The 22372-nt window shown below is 38.2% G+C and overlaps 1 protein-coding gene across 1 annotated transcript in view; it reads left to right on the top strand.

Moving 5' to 3' along the window:
* LOC120533809 (ephrin type-A receptor 3-like) overlaps positions 1 to 22372 on the top strand; it is a 486863-nt gene that overhangs the window by 31879 nt on the left and 432612 nt on the right. Inside the window, exon 2 of the mRNA XM_039760793.1 lies at positions 16629 to 16693. Coding sequence (XP_039616727.1) covers positions 16629 to 16693 — 65 coding nt within the window. The remainder of the gene's footprint in view (positions 1 to 16628; positions 16694 to 22372) is intronic.

The following is a 22372-nucleotide window of genomic DNA, read 5'->3' as shown; positions in this document are numbered from 1 at the left end:
AGTTTTCTATTTAGTATAGATTTGGGCATATTTATAGACTATAATTCACACAAATTTGGAAATGTGGGTAAAGAAAATAGATGACTGACAGTAAGATAAATGTGTACAGCAGAGCTGATAAATTTATAAAATGCTATGCAATTTGTACAGTAATACAAATTGATTTAGGTATATAACAGAATTGAGAAATTATAATCGCAAAAGTATAATTGTATTATCTAATAGGCCATTTCACATTAAAGTGGCTTAACTTCATTTGCATTTTGTGCCAATTATGAAAGCCTAAAACTTGGATGAATATTGTGGTGTTGTAGTATTTGCCATTTGCCTGTTCCCATTTTCTTTTGTTCCTTTCATCCTGTAGTGCTGATGCCTTGTTTTGCTACCATTTTGATCAAGTTATACCTCCTCATTTTGCAGCTGGACCATAGATGTGATGGAAAACGTTAGCATCCTACCTTTATTTTCAACTAATATCATAGATACCAGTAAATGCGTACTGTGCACAAAACTTTGAAATGGGTAAACAATTAATTTAAACTACTCAAGGCAGTATGTGCTATTATAAACAGTGAGTTCTGTATAATTGATAAATACAAGGTCATAAAAAATATTTCAAGGATTGCAGTAGGTTAAATCTCTTAAAATATAAAAGGAATAGCTTAATTAGCTATAATGTGTAGAAGAGCTCAGTTGTAATGTTATGCCATGCCTTAATAGGTTTAACTGTGAAATATAACATTATAGTTTTTATACTCAGACTCTCATCGTTATATACTAACCCATTTTACTTGCATTCCAAGTTTGTTAACTATGATCAAATTTGTATTACAGGCATACAAATAATACATAAACTTATAAAACACATCCGTATCTTTACTCAAAAGCTAGTATACAGCATATATTTTCGGGGCACTTCCCTTTTGTTGCTATAAATCTTTAAAGACATTTATGGAGTTTTAATTCTTTTTTTTACTGACTGCTTGTAAATTTATGGATGGCTGCAGAGCACAAAGTCAGTGAACTCTTATTGCAAATAACTGCAGGAGGCTCCTTTATTCAGAAAATAAATTAAGCTTTTTCTCAATAGTACCCATGCAGGGAGCATCAGAATTTACCTTTAGAACTGAACACAAATGTCTATTTAACTGTACTCTACTGTATGTTAGCTGAACCTCCACTGCTCCCCACATTTCAGCTGTCAAGAATAATAAAATAAAATAAGTAACTCAACACAGACTGATTTTGGGGAACTTAGGACTGTAACTAGTTTGATTTAAAATTGTTTTTCGTATACTGTAATAAACCTAAGTTGATGTTTATTTGTCCTATAGTTCATCTTTGATAGAGAATGATAAAAAAATAAAATGTAGATTTTTTTTTTTACTTTGAGTTACTTTTTTGTTTTGTTTTGGGTTTAATACACTATCTTTGAAATATAGCAAACATGGTAAAAACAGGCAATATCAAGCATCCTCTAGGCTTTCAGCTCTGTTCAGTTAATGCTTCACTGCCTTTGATCTTAAAGAAAGCTCTACTAGCTACAGTGGTGATTAAGGAATGAAACACTTCTCAGTGTATGAGCAAAGCCAGATCATGACAGAAAGACAAGTGCAGACCACCTTCTGTTACCATTCACATTTAACCATTAAGTACAGTAGAGAACCTGACATGACAACAAAGAGACACAGAACAAAGTGCACACATATAAAACTGCTTTTAACCTTTCTGTCACTTAGAAATTCTGCTTTGCTAAGTCTTTGACAAGTTACCATAAAAATAAGTATTTGTCAATGTGAAGATTAAAATAAATGAAAATGCCATACTTTCACAAACTATTTCTGTGTTTACATCATTTATTTTTCTAGTAAAGACCAGCATATATCATTAATTGTCATAGAACTAATGGTCAAAAGCTATGGGTCAGTTGTCCCTTGGTTTTCTAGAAATATCAGAAAAGAAAACTAGACTAAACTTGTTTTTATAATGATTTTTGAGAAAATATTAATTTTTAATTACATTTATTTATCACCATAAGGGAAACATCGTGGTGCAGTGAGCAGCTCTGCTGCCTCATAGATCCAGTGTCCTGGGTTTGAATCCTACACTCATACTGTCTGTGGTAGATTTCTTTACACATCCCCAGAGATATGAATGTTAGGTTGATTAGCAATTCCAGCTTTACCTTGGTGTGTCGTAATGTTCAGGAGAGGATGAGTTGTTTGCTGTCTTCTGCCCAACATTGTTGGCATAACCTTAACTGGGTTTGGGAATGTTATACTATTTGCACTTAATCATAGGAATTTGTGGGTCATCTGTTTCAGTTTTAATTCAATACTATGAATGTATTTGTTCGACTCCCTTCTGCTATGAACTGTGCTTTAAGAAACATGTCATTGCAACATGGAAACAGTTCATAAAATCAGCTTATTTACAGTTTAAGAATAAACTCTTTTATTAATAGATTAGTTGTATGTTTTGAATTCTCCTTCCACAAAATGAGCCCTGTTTTAGACCTGTGAACTGTAGGTGATGTGATTCACAATCACTTGTCATATGTTTTCTTCTGATTCTGAGGTTATTCACTGGGGATTTTCCTTTTAATTATCATTTGAATCTTGGTTTTACACCCCGTGGGACTTCTGGTAAACCATGAAGCATGCCACAGGAGCAGGGAGAATCAACAGTTCCTCACGGCATTAGATTGTGTTGATTAGGCCTGCAAGTATAACCATTAGCCTATTGGGATTGTATTAAAGAAACCAATGTGGGGGGAAATAATTGACTAGATATGTTCTGTAGGAAGCATCTTCCAATTATGAAAAAGATTCTGTGCTTGGGAAAAATGTTAAAAACCTGGCATCATTGTTCACTCATTCAGGTTTAAGAACATAAGATTTAGTCAAACCAGATAGTACTATTCAGTACATCAAGCTTATTTATTTGCCAATAAGTTACTAATTAAGAACACAAAGTTAAGCTGGCAATAGGAAATTCATAGTCCTTGGGAAAGGGAATAGTTTTGTTCAGCCTCACCCATGATATTGTACATTATGATATAGTGTTGTGGCTAAAAGCAATTATCTCAAATCCACTTTGACTGCTCAGTCCAAGTCACGTATTATAATATCTTGTTCAAACAGAAAGAAAAGGACTTGCATCTTTCAGTTTTACCACTGTGCTAGCCCCTTTGTAAACATGATTATGTGAAAGCAAACGTTACAAGGCAGATTGAGCAAAGACATTGACAATTGTGTATATTAGGAGCAGATTTTCAGAAATTGGTAAAAATAAAGATGGACAGTAAAGTAGGAATTCAAGAAGTGGATTTATGTAGTAGTATGTGGTAGTTCTATTTATAAGCCTTGATGTGGCCTTAACTTTTGAGTAGTAATGAATCAGCCTAATAGTAAACCTTCCTCAAAGTATTTGGCTAAGAACACAAAACCATCACTAGCTCTACAATTCAAAGGTTAACCGTGAAAGTCAGTGTCTGCAGCCTTTGGTAACCATTTCCTAATATACTCAACCCTCTGCATCTACATATTCAACCAACCCACTTGTATAGAAAGTTCCACAAAGCACTATGGTGAGTCTATGTGAACTTCACAAAGGCATAGAGTACCTGGCTGTGGCCTCCCACCATTTCACAGATCCTCAGTCTCTCTCCATCACAAGTTATTTGAGCATTATTCTCCTCGTATCTTGCCATTTCACTACTTGTGTTGTGTGCTGTGTGTGTGTGTGAGAGAGAGAATCTCTCTATAGAATATTTTATCTATTTTGTAATATTTTCTATATGTACGTGTATATTCTGTTTATTTCTCTTTCAGATCAGTAAACAAAAGAAATATGTGATGAAAGAGAAATATGTCGCTGATGTGTACAAAGTAATTAGGCTGCAAGTGTTGCATCTATACGCAACACGTACATACTTTTTTCTTGTAATTCTCTTAAAAAATAGTGTGACAACCATTTACAGTGCATCCGGAAAGTATTCACAGCACATCACTTTTTCCACATTTTATGTTACAGCCTTATTCCAAAATGGATTAAATAAATTTTTTTCCTCAGAATTCTACACACAACACCCCATGATGACAATGTGAAAAAAGTTTACTTGAGGTTTTTGCAAATTTATTTTAAAAAAAAAAAAACTGAGAAATCACAAGTACATAAGTATTCACAGCCTTTTCTCAATACTTTGTCGATGCACCTTCGGCAGCAATTACAGCCTCAAGTCTTTTTAAATATGATGCCACAAGCTTGGCACACCTATGCTTGGCCAATTTCGCCCATTCCTCTTTGCAGCACCTCTCAAGCTCCATCAGGTTGGATGGAAAGCATCGGTGCACAGCCATTTTAAGATCTCTCCAGAGATGTTCAATCGGATTCAAGTCTGGGCTCTGGCTGGGCCACTCAAGGACACTAACAGAGTTGTCCTGAAGCCACTCCTTTGATATCTTGGCCGTGTGCTTAGGGTCGTTGTCCTACTGAAAGATGAACCGTCACCCCAGGCAGAGGTCAAGAGCGCTCTGGAGCAGGTTTTTATCCATTGTACATTGCTGCAGTCATATTTCCCTTTATCCTGACTAGTCTCCCAGTTTCTGCCGCTGAAAAACATCCACACAGCATGATGCTGCCACCACTATGCTTCCCTGTAGGGATGGTATTGGCCTGGTGATGAGCGGTACCTGGTTTCCTCCAAACGTGACACCTGGCATTCACACAAAAGAGTTCAATCTTTGTCTCATCAGACCAGAGAATTTTGTTTCTCATGGTCTGAGTGTCCTTCAGGTGCCTTTTGGCAAACTCCAGGCGGGCTGCCATTTGCCTTTTACTAAGGAGTAGCTTCCGTCTGGCCACTCTACCATACAGGCCTAATTGGTGGATTGCTGCAGAGATGGTTGTCCTTCTGGAAGGTTCTCGTCTCTCCACAGAGGACCTCTGGAGCTCTGACAGAGTGACCCTCAGGTTCTTGGTCACCTCCCTGGCTAAGGCCCTTCTCCCCCGATCACTCAGTTTAGTTGGCCGGCTAGCATAGGAAGAGTCCTGGTGGTTGCAAACTTCTTCCATTTACGGATGATGGAGGCCATTGTGCTCATTGGGACCTATAAAGCAGCAGAAATTTTTCTGTAACCTTCTCCAGATTTGTGCCTTGAGACAATCCTGTCTTGGAGGTCTACAGACAATTCCTTTGACTTCATGCTTGTTTTGTGTTCTGACATGAACTGTCAACTGTGGGACCTTATATAGACAGGTGTGTGCCTTTCCAAATCATGTCCAATCAACTGAATTTACCACAGGTGGACTCCAATTAAGCTGCAGAAACATCTCAAGGATAATCACGGGAAACAGGATGCACCTGAGCTCAATTTTAAGCTTCATGGCAAAGGCTGTGAATACTTATGTACTGTACATGTGATTTCTCAGTTTTTTTGTTTTTAATTAATTTGCAAAAACCTCAAGTAAACTTTTTTTCACGTCGTCATTATGAGGTGTTGTGTGTAGAAATCTGAGGGAAAAAATGAATTTAATCCATTTTGGAATAAGGCTGTAACATAACAAAATGTGGAAAAAGTGATGCGCTGTGAATACTTTCCGGGTGCACTGTACATAGCATACATCGTATTACATATTAGCAGTAATGTAGAAGTGATTTAAAATATACAGGAGAATGTGCATAGGTTATATGCAAATGCTACACCATTTTATATACAGGACTTGAGCATCTACAAATTTTATCTGTTGTTTTCCTGAACCAATCTTCATTGGATGCTGAGGGATGATCATATCATTTTCAGAAAACAGACAGGACTACTGATGTGTTATATATATATATATCTAACTAGTCCTCTATCAGGTTTAGGAGATTTCACTTTGGGAACAAAATGGAACTGATCTTCCACTGCATTAAGCAGATACCTCTTTCTCTGTCTGTCTTCACACTGCTGTCAGATGAAACATGCTGTTCCCAAAGTAATGTCAAGATGTGTAATTAGGAAGTGCTTACAGTATGACAGTTTTGCATGCTCAAATGTGGATTTTGCACTTAATTTATTCCAGGCAGTGTCTGAAAAACATGTACATTATATTTTAATGGAGTTTTTTTCAGCTTGGTGTCTTATTGTAGTCCAGTAATTTCAAAGTTAGCCATATTTTTACCATGAAATATAAAATCTATACATCTTTTTGAACGATTGCAAAGAATGCTATATACATGGTAGAGAGAGAGAACTATAAAACATGATTTCATAGGCTATCAATAAGTAATTATGAAGGCTATGCAATGACATTGTGACAGATCAATACAGACTAAAGAGGGTCTGTGGTTTTTCTTTTCTGCACATGAGCTTCTCAAATCCTTACCTGCGGGAGACAATTAAGGTATATTGGTTTATTAATGGCATCTTCAGAAGATATCTGCAGTCTTATGTTACAGCAACTCTGCTAAAAATCAAGGCTCTTACTTTGGTCTAAAAATAATCATGTTCAAGGAAAAGACAATACATGTCAAAAGATAATACATTTCTGTAGTAGTTTTTTCACTATATGAGTATGTTTCATGTTTGAACAGAGTTGAGTAGGAATTATGTTCAAAGATGGATTGATTTTTTTTTTTTTTTTGCTTTGATTAGAATTTTTGTCCTTATTTAACATAACAAAAACATCTTTGAGATTTCAATAATGTTTGTTCATTTTTATTTTTCAGCGGGCTGAGATCAATAATTTTGAATATGATATGGCTGTATGGCCACTGATGCAATGGACTTTTTCCTCTAAGGGTCTGGAATTAGGTTTCATTCACATACAGCTGAGTGGCATCACTGTGCGTTATTTTGGTAGCCAATATTCAGGCTTTCTCACTCAGTCACTTGTTGTATTTTGTAGTTTTAAGTCACACACCCCACCACTTACAAAGCAGTTAGAAATAATATTCAAAGTCAATAATATAAAACAGTGCAGTTAATATTCATAAAAGTGAGGTATTTATGTTCATTCAGGTTTTTATATCCACACATCCATGTATTCATTCATCCATTTTTTTTAAACCACTTTGTTTATTTTGAACTTCAGGGAGCCAGTGGCAGCTTTTGCAGCAAGGCAAAAAGCTTACTAGAAGCAGCATTTGGGGTACTTGGGAGGTGAAAGGGAAGGTAATACACACTCATGCATATACCCATACTCAAATACAGTTTAAAAATGCTAGTTAATGTAATATACACAGCTTTGTAGATGGGATAAACATTCCTGTAGATATGGTAAGAACATAGTAACTCATATTACTCACAAAACATATAGATGGGATTAGATCCACGGATGCAGGATTCCTTAGGCACCATTACCATACCACTTATTAGCAACATCATCAGTAATAAGAGTGTTTGAATAGAGTTCAATCAATTTAATAATGCAAGAGGTGGAACCTTTAATTGCACTGAGAAAAGAGTGAATAAGCAGATTCTAAAGATCAAAGACTATGAAGAATATGAAACCTCTTCACTAAAATAAGAGTGACACCACTGGAAAATTAGACATATACAGAAAAAATAAGTTAAGATGTGGATTGCCTTCATTAAGAAAAGATGTATCAGGAGAAGTCTGAAATATGCAGTTTATGAACTTAATTTCTTACAAAGTTAGGTTTTCCATCTGACAGTTATAGAGAAATTCAATTGTCAAACAACTTCAAGAGAAGAGAAAACAAAATTAGCAGAATATTGAGCTTCTAATAACAATATTCTCAAACATGCTCAGTTCATTTTAGCAATCACAGGTGGAGCAGAGCCTGTTTTAGCAGCTTTAGTACTAGGTAGGAAACAACCTCTGGATGATATACAGTACATCATGAGATAAAGTAAATCAAGATGCATAAATTGTTTAGTGTTAGAAGAGTGTTCCAATAACTGAATGTAATAGATCTCCATGACACTTAATCTAGGGTTTGAACCTCAACAGCTGGAGAACTTCAGTGGTTGCTACTGTAAAAAATGAAATTTAAATATTTATTGCTGTTCTTTGCTTTTTGTTTTAGTTATATTTGTAATGTGTGGTATGTCTCATTATTCTTTATGTTTAATATAAAACAGCTCAAAGCAGCATCATAGCACAGCAGATAGATTTTTGATTTTTCTGTTTAGAGCTATCTATGTTATTGCATTAATGGCCATGGCTTCCCACTACACACCAAAAAATTGCTAGCAGTATGACTGCCCAGTCAGAATTGTAACTGAGTTAGTAATTTGCCTTTAAATGAAAACACACAGAGAACCCATCCCTGGTTTCTGCTTTATGTCCATTACTGTCAGGCAAATATAAGTTGCTTAAGTAGATTAAGACTTTGCAGTAGTTGAACTATAGTGGCAGAGACGACATATAGTTTAGCTATATTCTCTGTCACGATGAGGCTGTGAGTGAATTTAGTATGGATAATAAATCATACAAAGAAAGAAAAACGATAATCAGTACAAAACCTGAAGTCTATCCAGGACCATATCTACTATCTACTAAGCCAACTGATTTCATTCATTTTGCAAATGTAAACAATGAGTTGGGTATCTATGTATTTAAATTTGCAAAAACAAAATGGCAGAAGTTGCCATTTTTGACATGTTAATGTAGAGAAATGCAAACTATCTGTATAATCGATTTTTATATTAATTTTAATATTGGTTACCTGCTTATCATGGTTCCCTGAAGTCGTGTCTTTGTTTCATTATATGTTTGAGAGCTACATCCATGCATTTAGTAAATACATACAAAGCAAAGACACTTTTTAGTAAGAATACAAAATGAGGTACAAAATGTACTTTGTTTACATTTGGGATTGATTTCTGCATTGTATTACTTATGTGTTTATCTTCACTAGTATGTTTATATATTTCAATATTGTAAGAATTGATACTTTGATTTTGCTGTTAAATAGAATATTTGTAAACATCTGTAAGCATTTTAAACCTTTACTGACTGAAGGACGCTATTCAAAAAAACTGATTTTTATCCCAGTGTGGGATGAACTATATTCAGTTCATTTTTATGCAAGATCAGACTTAATTTCCCCAAACTTATTGCTTTTAATTATACTGTGTCTGATTTTGCCAGTTATAAGTCTTAGCTTAATGTAATTGCATTTTATTAAAGTTAGTATTTTTATAGGTTAGTAGAGTTGTACTGGCTAGTATTTAGATGTAGACTTACAGTAGTTCCTCCCATGCTATGTGGCATATTGGGCAGCGAGGGTTCTCCAGTTGTTTAGATCTTGGGTGAGTGTTTCGCCATTATCCCATGTTGTGTTCAGTGCCTTCAGGTCTTGCCAAAAATTTTTCTCCATGTAATTCGGGGATGTCCTCGTGGTTGCTTGGTGTCATGATGTGTGCAACTCATTGCCACCCTAGGGATCAGATTGTCCTCCATGCGAAGGATGTAGCCAGCTAGTCGGAGTCTTTCACATGTGACGATGTTATGGAGTTTACATGAGCCACTCCTTCGAAGCACCTCTTTGTTTGTGATGTGGTCAAAGGAGGACTGCACAGAATGATTTTCTGGGCACTGAGAGAAGGGTAATGCCCCGCCAGTTGGTGCATTCAGAGATGTTTCCTTTCTTGGAGATCTTGACAATGACACCTCTTTGCCAGTCCTCTGTGACTGCACCACTTCTTGCAGCAATGTCAATTCTCCTGAAATGGCTTGCAGCCGTGTTTTAGGATCTCTGCAGGTTTTTCATCCAAGCCAGCTGCCTTATTGTTTTTCAGGCTTCTGATCATGATCTTTCATTCTTAGATGGTGATATCACCAGTGTTCACCTGGAGCTCTTGTTGAGCATTCTGTTCATCGAAGTTGTATATGGTGGTTTGCTCTGGCTGGTTGAAGGTTTCCTGAAAGTGTTCGATCCACCTTTTGTTTTGCTTTCTTTGCTGAATAAGAGCTTCCCTTTCTTGACCTTGATCAGTACCCTGGAATTGTCCCTCCTTCCAGTCAGTTTAATGACAATGTGGTAGAGAGTTTTGGAGTTGTTTTGGTCAACCGCTTCTTGTGCATCAGCTTTCTGCTCCAGCCATTCCTTCCTGTCCTTCTGGCAACCAGTTGAGCTTTGTGTATCTTTGACTCATTTCTTCGGCTTCATTTGCATCTTTAGCCTGTTCCTGTTTTAGCTTTGAGACCTTCCTTTCATCAGTCAGATTCCATGATCTGTCTTGGATCCACTGCTCCTTCCTTTTTCCTTGTTGTCTCCCAATGGTGTTTTGGGTGCATACCATAATGGTGTCCCTGTGATTGTTCCAGAGGCCTTCCACATCCACCGTGTCCTCGAGGGCCAAAGCGGCTGTGCAATTCCAGAGTGAAGGTGCTAGCCATTGCAGGATTCTTGCTCTTCTTCATTGCAAACGTTCATTTTAAATTTGGCTGCCTTTGGTTTTGGAGCTAAAGTTTGATATCCACCCTAACTTGATAATGATACAATCCAAAGTCTGCCCTTCTCTAGGCACTTGCATCATGCAGTGACGATCTCAACTTCCGACTAATGCAAATTAAGTCAATCTCATGGAAGGTGCACCCGTCTGTTGGTGTGTACACTTGTACGATGGTTGCTTTGGCATGACCTTGGGTGAAGCAGGCTGTGATTATTTGATCACTGAAAGGTTCCCATCCAATGAGTGCCTTTGTCGCTTGTTGGCCCAGGACGAGACTGACTCCATGTTTATGCCATTCTTCATGGCATGCATACAAGATAGTCTTGCCGTTGCTTTTGATTCATCTGCTCCCCATCCCCCGACCTCACTGATGTCAAGTATGTCCAGCCTGTAATCACTGAAGACCTGTAGGAATTGGGTGAATCATCCAGTCTGATATAGCGTTTGCATGTTTCATTGTGATATTCTTGGCTGAGAAAATAGCCTTCAACAGACACTGGTGTTGGTTTGCTCTGGCACCATCATATGATTTGAAACTGAATTCCCTTCTGATTGCATGAAATTCGTCTTGCTGTTTCTGCAGCAGCTGTTGAGCTTTTGCAGGATTGGGCTGCTAGCTTGACACCCAACCCGGGCTTGGGACCGGCAATGGCGGATGTGGGTAGTGCTACTGCCTCAAAAATCCAGTGTCATTAATTTCTGTGTTGAGTTTCTTTCTGAGTAAAGTTTTATTTTATTTCCCAAAGCTGCTGCATGGGTTCTTCTCAAGGTACTTCAGTTATCATTCCAAGTTCCAAAGACTTACGCGTTAGGTAAATTCACAATTCTAAACTGGACTTGTGTGGCTGTATATTTGAGTATACACTGCCGTGTTTTTGTTGCTACTTTGAACCCAAAAGCCACCAAGAAGGCTTTGGCCTCTTGCTACCCTGAATTTCATCAATCAGGTTGTAGAATGTTATTTTTTCTGTGCGGAGTTGGTTTCTGCCTTGGGATACATTCTAGCAGGACAAGCTTAAACAGGTTCTATGATAGGTACTGTGAGCGGTGGAGAGAGATGGAAATATTTTTTTTTTTTATGAAAGTTTATTTATTACAATAAACTGCATGATGTCTAGCTATACTAAGTTTATTCTTTGTCCATTTGGATAATTGTGTATAATTGAATCTAAACTGATATTTACATAAATTAACAAAGTAAACTGAGATTCTATACATTCAATGTTTTCATTTATTAATGGTAACATGAATACCAAATGTTACCCAGTGTGATAATTTTAGCATATATCTAATTTCTTTTCATTTTGTGCAATCTTTTACTGCAGTGCCAACGGCCTCTCTGTACAGTCACAGAAAATAAATTTTGAAACTGTAATAGTCTCAGAGTTATCACTATAGCTGACATGATACTCTAACACATAAACACTCTCACAGATTATAAGACTGAATTAATGGAGTATCCTCATAAAATTAATTTTACTTAATTCTTATTGGACAGTTCACTGTATCAACCATAACAATACAGTAAGTGGCAGCTGATCTCACTAAGGCAAAAACTGGAATTGGACATTCCTTTTTATATAAACTGCATTAATGAAGTTTAATGTTGTATTTGCCATGTTTACAGACTACATTGATACTGTATTTGAAAAGTGTTTTGTAGACATTTGACATTGATTACAACAAAATTTAATGTACTCCAACTCCACTTTTCCAGTTTTTTTAATTCACCGCTGTATGTGCTGGCACAAATCCGAATTATAAATCTGCTTTGCATTAAGTGTCCTTTCCTATTCAAAATATATGTGGTAATAAAGATATTAAAGGAGTGTCGATTGACTTAATTTCATCAAAATAGTTTCTGTGTTCTTATGCATGTTCTTAAGACTATAACATTTCTTTAAGCCTTTATGTAAAGTAGTTTAATGGAAAGCAAATGGCTTTCAAATATTGAAGACCAATGTTTCTCATTCTTCAACCTGACAGCTCTCCCAGTCTGGAGAGTTTCTTTCTAACTGAGCCTTTAATCATACCCTTGAAGAAATAATTGGTTGTGACTGAGATCTTGACAAACGGATTTTGAATCATTATTGTAGTTTAATGGTCAGAGCCGGGTTGTGCTGATGATGCTATAATCCTTAGGATCCACATTGGCTGATTATAATAAAGTTGTATATGGATTTTGATTAAAAATAATTTAACATCTTTAGAAAAAACATTTTTTTTTACTTTGTAGTACTGTTAGAAATGTTCTATACAATGAAAAACGAACATATTATTTTGCCAATATAGAGACTTAAACATAGCTTATTTATACTAATATGCTTTAGTATAAAGTCTAGATTAAATTTTAACTTTGATTTTTATACTCCATAGTATTTTGTTTTATTACATTTTAGTTTCACACTGCACTGTTGATGAATGAACAATTATTACATTTTTGTTCTTCTTCCAAGTTTTCTCTTCTTTACCATTCATTTTTTAACATTGAACATGTTGTACTTTTGAAAATTGAGATCACATTTACTAGGTGTTCTCTGGTTATTTTTTCACAAATTCATTGTGTTGGGCTCACTGCTGAGCTTGGGCTACTTATTTAATATATGTTGCCTAATTAAATAAAACAAACAGCCAGCTCTGGTTGAAAACACTTAGTGGCTGGTATTCTTTTGTTTGTGCTAATGGCAGCATGTTGTTTGAGTCCCATAATGGAGGACCTTGCACTCGTTATAGCTTTTATCTTTCTAACTGGGAGTCATCATTTTGAAGGTGTTAATGCTTTATAGCAGTTCCCTGTTATGCATGTTAATTTTTGCAGGGACATAAAGTTTAGGACCAAGTAGTATGTGCATGTTTTTCTTCATTACATAATGGCACTATTGATTTGTCTGGTGAACTTTTACTGTCTTATTTAAGAGTTCCTAAAAAATAAGAATTTTAATTCTATTATGTGCTTAAATATTTCAAAACAAACCATGTCAGAGAAAATAATTTAATTATACAAATCGCCTTGTTTAGTTTAATTTTGGCTAAACTTTAAAATATAAACAGCATTGTAGTTTAGTCTCCCAAAACCTCCAGACAGACCTTTACAATTAAAAAAGGAAAATAGACCACTGTGTTTGTTATTCTGTAGTAGTATTACAACAGGTACCATTATGTTTAACTTTCAATCTGTGTGAGAATTTATATTACCTGAGGTATAAAATATTGGTGAGTGGTTTTACAGTTATCTTGCTGCTTCATAGAATAAAGATAATACTCACAACTGGGCATTCCTGCTTTTCTTTGAGTCAGATATTGTACAAAATATCTTTATATATTGTCAAATTTTACATATTACTTGAAAGGTTGAATGTTTATTCCATTTAAGGTTGTTTTGTTTCATGACAATTCATATATTTTGCTTGTGAGGTTTTTTTTTTTATTTACTCCTTTTTTGGATTATTTTTTCTTTCATAATATCTGTATTTGTTTCCATACAGTGGTCTGCTTACTAAAAATCCAATGCATATTACAAATCCTTCCATCCAACTGCTTGGATGATAAAGTAGCAAAATAGTCAAAATAAAACATTTGGAGAGTGGTTCCTGAAATAATTAAATGTTTTTTGTTTTTTGCTTTGCGCCCTTCCCCACAATAATGTATCATCTATAGGGGAGAAGTGAAACCTTTAGATTTGTCAATTTTAATCTTCAGTTTTTGACAGATCTTGATGTTTTAGGGTCCCTGATACTGAAAACATTGATATCTTGATGTTGGGTGTGTATCTGTGTGTGTGTCTGTGTGGTAGTTTCTTGGGGATGGTCTAGAGCATTGTCGGGCAAATGGTGTGCCGCGGTACACTGGTGTGCCGCGAAACCTTTTGTAAAATATTTAAAATTGGTAGTGTTTTTGAACTTTTGGTTGATTAAAAAGATAATGTTTAAAAAATATATATTTTATGTTGGAAAAACAGATAACGGAACACTTACGGAAATGAAGTCTAAGAAACGCGAGAGACTTCAAATGATCAACAAGAAAATTTTGGACTTAGTGCTCCGCAACTCGAATAAGGTTGCCTTTCACTGGTCTACAGCTAAAATGGCTGTACAGAAAAATACCAAGCTCAAAACTTAAGCCTGTTATGAGATGGTGATGTGCTGATTAGTTTTTGGGCCAAATCATGGAAGAGAAAGAAGCACTCATGGGGAACTTTTAATTTTTGATAATATATTGGGAATTGTAATATTGTAATTCTGTAATTATGAATTATCTCTGTCAATTGCTATCGTAATGTCCTATTTTATGATCAGAAAGATCAGCTTCAGAGTGATAAATTTACTGAAATGTTATAATTTGGGTAGCTTGATTCCTAGGGCACAAAGCCTACTGACACTCCCGTCCACATTTCTTTTTGACCTTATTTAATGCTAAATCTGATCTGTAGCAGAGATTGTACAGTGATCTTGCATAAGATAAACCAGCACTTTGTGAATGCAAACATGTCAGGCTCTGACTGCCAAGCATGCTTGTCAATAAGCAATGGCTGCATGCCACATTTCTGCTATTTTGATTATCAACTCATAATGGAAGTAAGAGTGGTAGTGGCTTAGCCTTTTAAAAAAAGCTGATGCAACTCTCATTCTTTAAGAGAAAAAAAATCTTATTTTTGTCAATACCTATGAGAACAGCTTAGATTCTGTCAGATTCTGAAGTGCTCATTGATCTTCTGAATTGTAACTCCAGGTAAAAATCATTAAAAAAATAAATAAATCAGAAGCATCTCCCTATTGCAATAGTAGTAGTAGTATTATATTGTACCTTATTCTTAACACTACTTCATCAACTACAGATGTGGAAATATGTAACAATTTAAAAAAAAAAAACTTTCAGCCAATTTTTTTTACGAGAACAGGCCACTCTGCCAAATAAAGCACCCCAAAACTATCCATCTAATTCCTCCAAAATATCACCAAGGTGAGTGTAGAATGTCCCTAAAAGCAGCCAGCTGGACTGATGGGCATTGAAGCGTACACAGTATAACCTTCAACAATGTAAATCAAGAGCAAGCCACAACAAAAACAGGCATTAAGGTTAATTATTCATTTTTAATTATACAAGTCTGTAATCCAAAAAGAAAAGAAACAAGTTGACGGCCATATACAGAATAGAAAATTAAATAATCTATAAAACACGGATCCAAAAAAAATTGTCAAAAAAATAAGAAATTGGTCATAAATGAACATCAAAATAGCCAAAAGATTAAGCAAATTAAACAATACAGAAAACAACTATCCATTCATTCATCCATTGTCCAAACCACTATATCCTAACACAGGGTCACGGGGGGTCTGCTGGAGCCAATCCCAGCCAACACAGGGCGCAAGGCAGGAAACACACCCTTGGCAGTGCGCCAGCCCATTGCAGACAAACCAACTAAAATTTGAAAAAAAAACCAAAAAAAACCACCACACTTAACAACAAACCACTATTGGGGAGCTCCAGAGATACTCTTGTAAATGTATAGAAAACCATGCTTGAGCGAAAGTGTTACATGTGCTCTTCTAGTTTATCCCACTATAATACACGACTGCAGCACAAAAAGCATTGCATTACAAGTGGTATGGATAGGAGGGGCCCGAAGCTGTAGACAGGCGTAAGAGGACTAGGGGCAGAACCTCAGCTCGGTTGTGACAATGAGCTCTGGTGCCCCCACCTCCTCAAACTGAATTAGGTAGGTTTGTTTTGTAATTCTCTACCTGATGCTTATGATGCTTTGTAATCCTGCCTTTAATAGTTTAGCCAGTGAATAACTTGTATTTGTAAATTCCAGAATATTCCAGAGGTTACACTTATACAAATATGCTTACTAGTGTTATTTTCAAATAAGTGCCTGAGGAATTCTAAGTGATTTTTCAATGCAATCTGCTGTTATTAATTGCAGTAACTTGCTACACATTTTAGAGTTACCTTAGTAACCTTTTTAAGCAGGTATTTGAGGATCAAACATTGCAAGTCTTAAACAAAAGAAATTCATCCATCTTCTTTCATTTTCATTTAAAGTGGCTATTTCTTTTGACAGAAAACTAAAAAAAGACAGTAGAACATTGTTCTAACACTTATTATAAGCATTTCTGTATGTATGTTTCATCTGGGAAGCTGGGTAGTCATTCAATATCAAATATACAGAGAGCGAAGAGTGTTCTGAAATGTTTTGTTTCCTTTTTCGGCTTGCAGTGACACTACTGGACTCTATGTCAGCGCTAGGGGACCTAGGCTGGGTGGCTTATCCATCGGAAGGGGTGAGTAGATTTTACAAAATTACTACTTTGTTTGGTAACTGCCTGCAGACACTTCAATGTCTAATACTAGGGAAATGAGTTTTAAGGCCCAAAGCTGTTTTTTCCTCATAGCTGAACATGAGCAAAGTTATGTAAGCTTTAAAATTTGTTTCTGTCATTTTATCATTTTGGACGATGCTTCCAATGCACATGCACTGAAAAAGTGTAATGTCTCTTTTTTTTCCTGTATTTTTATTTTTGTCACTCAACACCTTGTAAACAAGTTTTGTGTTGCCCTATTACTCAGAAATTAATTGAGGAATTAAGTATGGCCATAGTTCTAATGGCATTAAAGCATTTATGGTCAAGTGAGGGCAGCACAGTGGTGCAGTGGATAGTGCTGCTGTCTCACAGTTAGGAGATCCAGGTTCGCTTCCTGGGTCCTCCCTGCGTGGAGTTTGCATGCTCTTCCCGTGTCACTCCTCCAGGTGCTCTGGTTTCCTCACACAGTCCAAAGACATGCAGGTTAGGTGCATTGGCAATTCTTAATTGTCCCGTGTATGTGTGTGCCCTGCAGTGGGCTGGTGCCCTGCCTGGGGTTTGTTCCCTGCCTTGTGCCCTATGTTGGCTGGGATTGGCTCCAGCAGACCCCAATGACCCTGTAGTTAGGATATAGCGGGTTGGATAATGGATGGATGGTCAAGTGAGAAAGTATGTGCATGTTCTTTCAAGTTAATGCTTTTTTCAATATCTGAACATAACTAACAAGTATTTAGTCCCTACCCTTATATTTAAACTAGCAAAATACCCGCGCTTCGCAGCGGAGAAATAGTGTGTTAAAGAAGTAATGAGAAAGAAAAGGAAACATTTTGAAAATAACGTAACATTATTGTCAATGTAATTGTTTTGTCACTGTTGTGAGTGATGAGTGTTGCTGTATATATATATATATATATATATATATATACACACACACACATATATATATATATATATATATATACATATATATATATATATATATATATATACATATACACATACATCCACATATATATACATATATATACATATACATATATACATATCTACATATACACACATACATACATACACACATATATATACACACAAATACATATATATATACTGTCACAAGAACGAGACATGGACAGATAAAGGGTTGGGGCAGCCACCCGTATAATGTGGTATCCTGGCTGCAAAAGGTCGTTTTATCAAATAATCAGCACTGAAGTGCATTCAACTGAGTCCAGAACAAGACTGAGGAAACAAAGGAAAAGGGGTAGGTTTTAAAGGGGGAGACAGGAAGTGAGGTCATATGGATCCGGCACGTGGTCTTCCACCATTGGTTCATAGCCGGACGTAACATCAGAGGGACTGGAGCTGGTGTGGCCGACTTCCATTGGCACAGTCCCGGAAGTGATGTCAGGAGAGCCAGGTGAAATCCCCCAGGATGGTCTCCAGGCAAGGGAGAAAAAGAGTCAGTGCACTCTGCCACACCCCGGCATGCCTCCGAACTGCCTTCACTTAAGCCCTTTAGCTGCCTCCCATGTGCACGTGTGTGACAATACATACACACATATATAAACATATATATACATATACATACATATCTACATATATACACACACACACACACACACATATATATATATATACACTCTTTGGGGTGCGAGCAACTGCTGCTGGGGGTGCCAGAATCCATCAAGGAAGAAACATGAAAGACATTATTTGTACAAAATCTTAATTTATTTATCCATTCCTAAATAATTAAATGGGCAGGCTATTTCGTATCAGTGCAATACGCTGCTTCTTAAAACGGATGACTCCCGCTCTTACGTGCAAGTCTGCGTGGATATTATGAACTATCGTATCTGTTCAAGTTCTATTTAAATTTTAAATAGAAGGAATTTTTATTTAGTTAACAGAAATATCTTTGGTAGGAATGTAAGTTAAATGTAGGCATCATTGCATAAATTTTTCTTCACCTTAGAAATGTAAAGAGTAAATTCGCCTTACATTCCAACCAAAGATACTTGTGTCGACTAAATAGAACGTAAAAAGATATATTTTTTCGAATGTGATCGCGCAATTCAGATCGAGTTGACGCGCACTACATCAAGCCCGCCGTGCTATTGTGGTTTTGCCTGCGTGCCTCAATAAGTCACTCTCTCCTCGCTGTTACTTTCTTACCATTCATCTAATGATTACACTGGGTATGGCTTTACCAAAACAATCATTGATGGAGAATAAAGTATCCATTATTCATAAAGCTTCAATTGGTGATCTCTCTTTCTGCGTTAACTGCATATTTTTTCATACTTCTCAAACCAAGGGGATGCGAGGGTAAAATTAATCGGGAACCGCTAATATATATGTATGTGTGTGTGTATATATGTATATATATATATATATATATATATATATATATATATATATATATATATATATATATATATATATATATATATATATATATATATATATATATATATATATATATATATATATATATATATATATATATATATATATATATATATATATATATATATATATATATATATATATATATATATATATATTGTAATGGATGGCCGGCCATTTATCCTGGCCAATACCCCCAAGCCGCCAGATGGAGCCCTCCTTGCAGCGAGGAGGTCCCCAGAAGACCAGCAGGGCATCATGGACATTGGAGTTTTATGCAAAGCCCTGCTGGATGCCGTGGGGGCCACAGGAGGGAGCTGCAGGGAGGACCGAGGGCTTCTTCGTGCCCTGTGACCCGGAGGTTCGTCACAGGAAGAGCGACGGACTTCCGGGTTGAAGAAAGGGACTATTTACCCTGACCCGGAAGGGAAAAGGACTTGTGGACTATTGGGCAGAAACACTTCCGGGTCAGGAGGTATAAAAGGACTGTGGGAACTCCCAGACAATGAGCTGAGCTGGGTGGAAGGGTGGCAACGTCTGGGAGCTGGAGGATTGGTTTATTGTGTATTATTGTGATTTATTGGTGATTTATGAGTATTGTGGAGGAGAGTGTGCTTTGTACACTGTGGCAAGAAAATAAAGTCAACTTGAGGACTTTTACCTGGTGTCTGGAGTCGTGGACAGGGGTTCAAGGGAGCGAGGCGCCCCCTATCGTTCACAGTGGCGTAGTCGGCAGGATACTCTAGCGTCGTTTGCAGAGGACCTGAAACAAAATTTCTGTGGGAAACGAACCCTGAACAGACGACGGAATCAGGAATCACCACAGCATCGCCAAAACCCGAAAAAACCGAGTCCAAAATGGGAAAAAAGAAGGGCAAGCAAAGCGACAACGCCAGCGGGAGTGCCGTAGGTGCAATGGCCGACGCTCGGGAGGAGTTAAGGAGAGGCCTTACAAGTCCGAGAAACCTCCAGGAAGCAACGATCCCTCTAAGGTACGTGCCGGGAACGACTTTAAAAATCCTTTTATTGTTTCTCACCTTGTCCCGTGCATGTACCTTGGAGATGACCACCTGGAGGCTCCGAGGGGAAAAGGAGACTGCCCCGAAGACGACGGCCTTCTCTTGTCGAAGCCAGAGCACCTAGAAATCGACTTCCGCATGATGGCAGCCGACGAGGGACACGGTAGCAAACCCGGTGCATCCTGGGAAGGAGGAGCTCCGCCCCTGCAGTTTGCACCTTCAAGCCCGAAGGAACGGACTTGGTTTTTCCGAAGGGAAGGGGGAGGCGAGCGAGGCATCGCTCAACACACAAGAAGGTAAGGAGGGTCGGGAATTAGCTGATCGGGATGTCGGAAAAATATTAAAGGCAGACCGCAGTTCGCCGAAGAAGGCAACTCGACCCTCCGAGAACTCCAAATCCCAGAAGCCTCCGCGAGACCCGTCAGAGCACGTGCCTGAAGCGGGCGTGCTCATTGGCTCCCGGTCGGCAGGTAACACAAACGAGGAAGTGAGTGTTCTGCCGGTCGAAATAAATAATTATATTGACTTACGGGAGCTCGAAAAACTAATCGAGCCCGTAGCGAGTATCTTAAAGGTCCTGACGACCATTGAAAAGATCATCGGGGATTTGGGAGCGGCAGCCAGAGAGCCGTTGGAGAAGATGAGGGCCTACGTGCGGCGATTTGGTGAGGAGCCTCCCGTAATGAATGATGCGGCGATACAGGTAAGCGAGACCCGTATCGTATATAATAGAGGGACGCTGTGTGATCCGGGCCCGCGTTTAATAAGTAGCGGGTGCCAATACACGGCGTACCCTACAAGAGAGGTCGGTACGTTAACCGAAAGTGGTCGGCGGAAGCGCTAATCGATCCGGGGCAGCTAGACAGTGCTGACTCCGGCGAGGCAGCCCTGAAGACGCCGCCCCGTGATTTATAAAAGTAAAGGGGTGCAAACAGTAAAGGGTCTCTCTTTACTTAATAGAGAGACTCAGACTGTGGACAAGCCCCAGATTAAGCAGGAGATCCCGATAATGAAACGAGGGTCTCCTGACAAGAAAGGGAAAGAGTCAAAAAGAGAAAAAGCACCAGTAGAGGCGGCAGGGTTTCTCTCCCAGCAAAAGGGGCGGACCTAACAGTTCCTTATTGTTTTCAGTCCCGTAGGGGAAGAATACCAGGAGGACAGAGGCAATGTTACGGGTGCCGAAGGTTGGGCCATATTTGGTGGAACTGTCCTTGGAGAGAGGGGGACAAGAGGTCAATTTGGAATAATATTCCCCCTAGGTTCTCCAGGGACCAAGATGTTCGTTTTAATCAAGGCTCAACCAGGACGTCCTCTTGGAGGAAGACTTCCCTCTCAGGGCAGGCCGCTCCGAATAATAATTCGTCGCTGGGGGGGGAATACTGTAATGGATGGCCGGCCATTTATCCCGGCCAATACCCCAAGCCGCCAGATGGAGCCCTCCTTGCAGCGAGGAGGTCCCCAGAAGACCAGCAGGGCATCATGGACATTGGAGTTTTTATGCAAAGCCCTGCTGGATGCCGTGGGGCCACAGGAGGGAGCTGCAGGGAGGACCGAGGGTCTTCTTCAGTGCCCTGGGACCCGGAGGTTCGTCACAGGAAGAGCGACGGACTTCCGGGTTGAAGAAAGGGACTATTTACCCTGACCCGGAAGGGAAAAGGACTTGTGGACTATTGGGCAGAAACACTTCCGGGTCAGGAGGTATAAAAGGACTGTGGGAACTCCCAGACAATGAGCTGAGCTGGGTGGAAGGGTGGCAACGCGTCTGGGAGCTGGAGGATTGGTTTATTGTGTATTATTGTGATTTATTGGTGATTTATGAGTATTGTGGAGGAGAGTGTGCTTTGTACACTGTGGCAAGAAAATAAAGTCAACTTGAGGACTTTTACCTGGTGTCTGGAGTCGTGGACAGGGGTTCAAGGGAGAGCGCCCTATCGTTCACAATATATATATATATATATATATATATATATATATATATATATATATATATATATATATATATATATATATATATATGTCGACATGCTCTGTAGCCTCCACGGTCTCGTCGACCCGCTGTTGCCGCTGTCTCCCCAGAAACAGGCGTCCCATCTACGACTGGATTTCCCGGGGTCCTACCTGACCCCATTAGATTTTCAGGTCCTGCAGCTTGTCAATCAAAGTGACGAGAATGTCCTGGACGTTCGTTCACAGGTTGCGAAGCAGCACGAAATCCACCGCTCTTTCTCCAAGT

Source organism: Polypterus senegalus, chromosome 1, assembly GCF_016835505.1.
Source record: "Polypterus senegalus isolate Bchr_013 chromosome 1, ASM1683550v1, whole genome shotgun sequence".
NCBI lineage: Eukaryota > Metazoa > Chordata > Cladistia > Polypteriformes > Polypteridae > Polypterus > Polypterus senegalus.
This window is presented reverse-complemented; position numbering and strand designations above follow the sequence as displayed.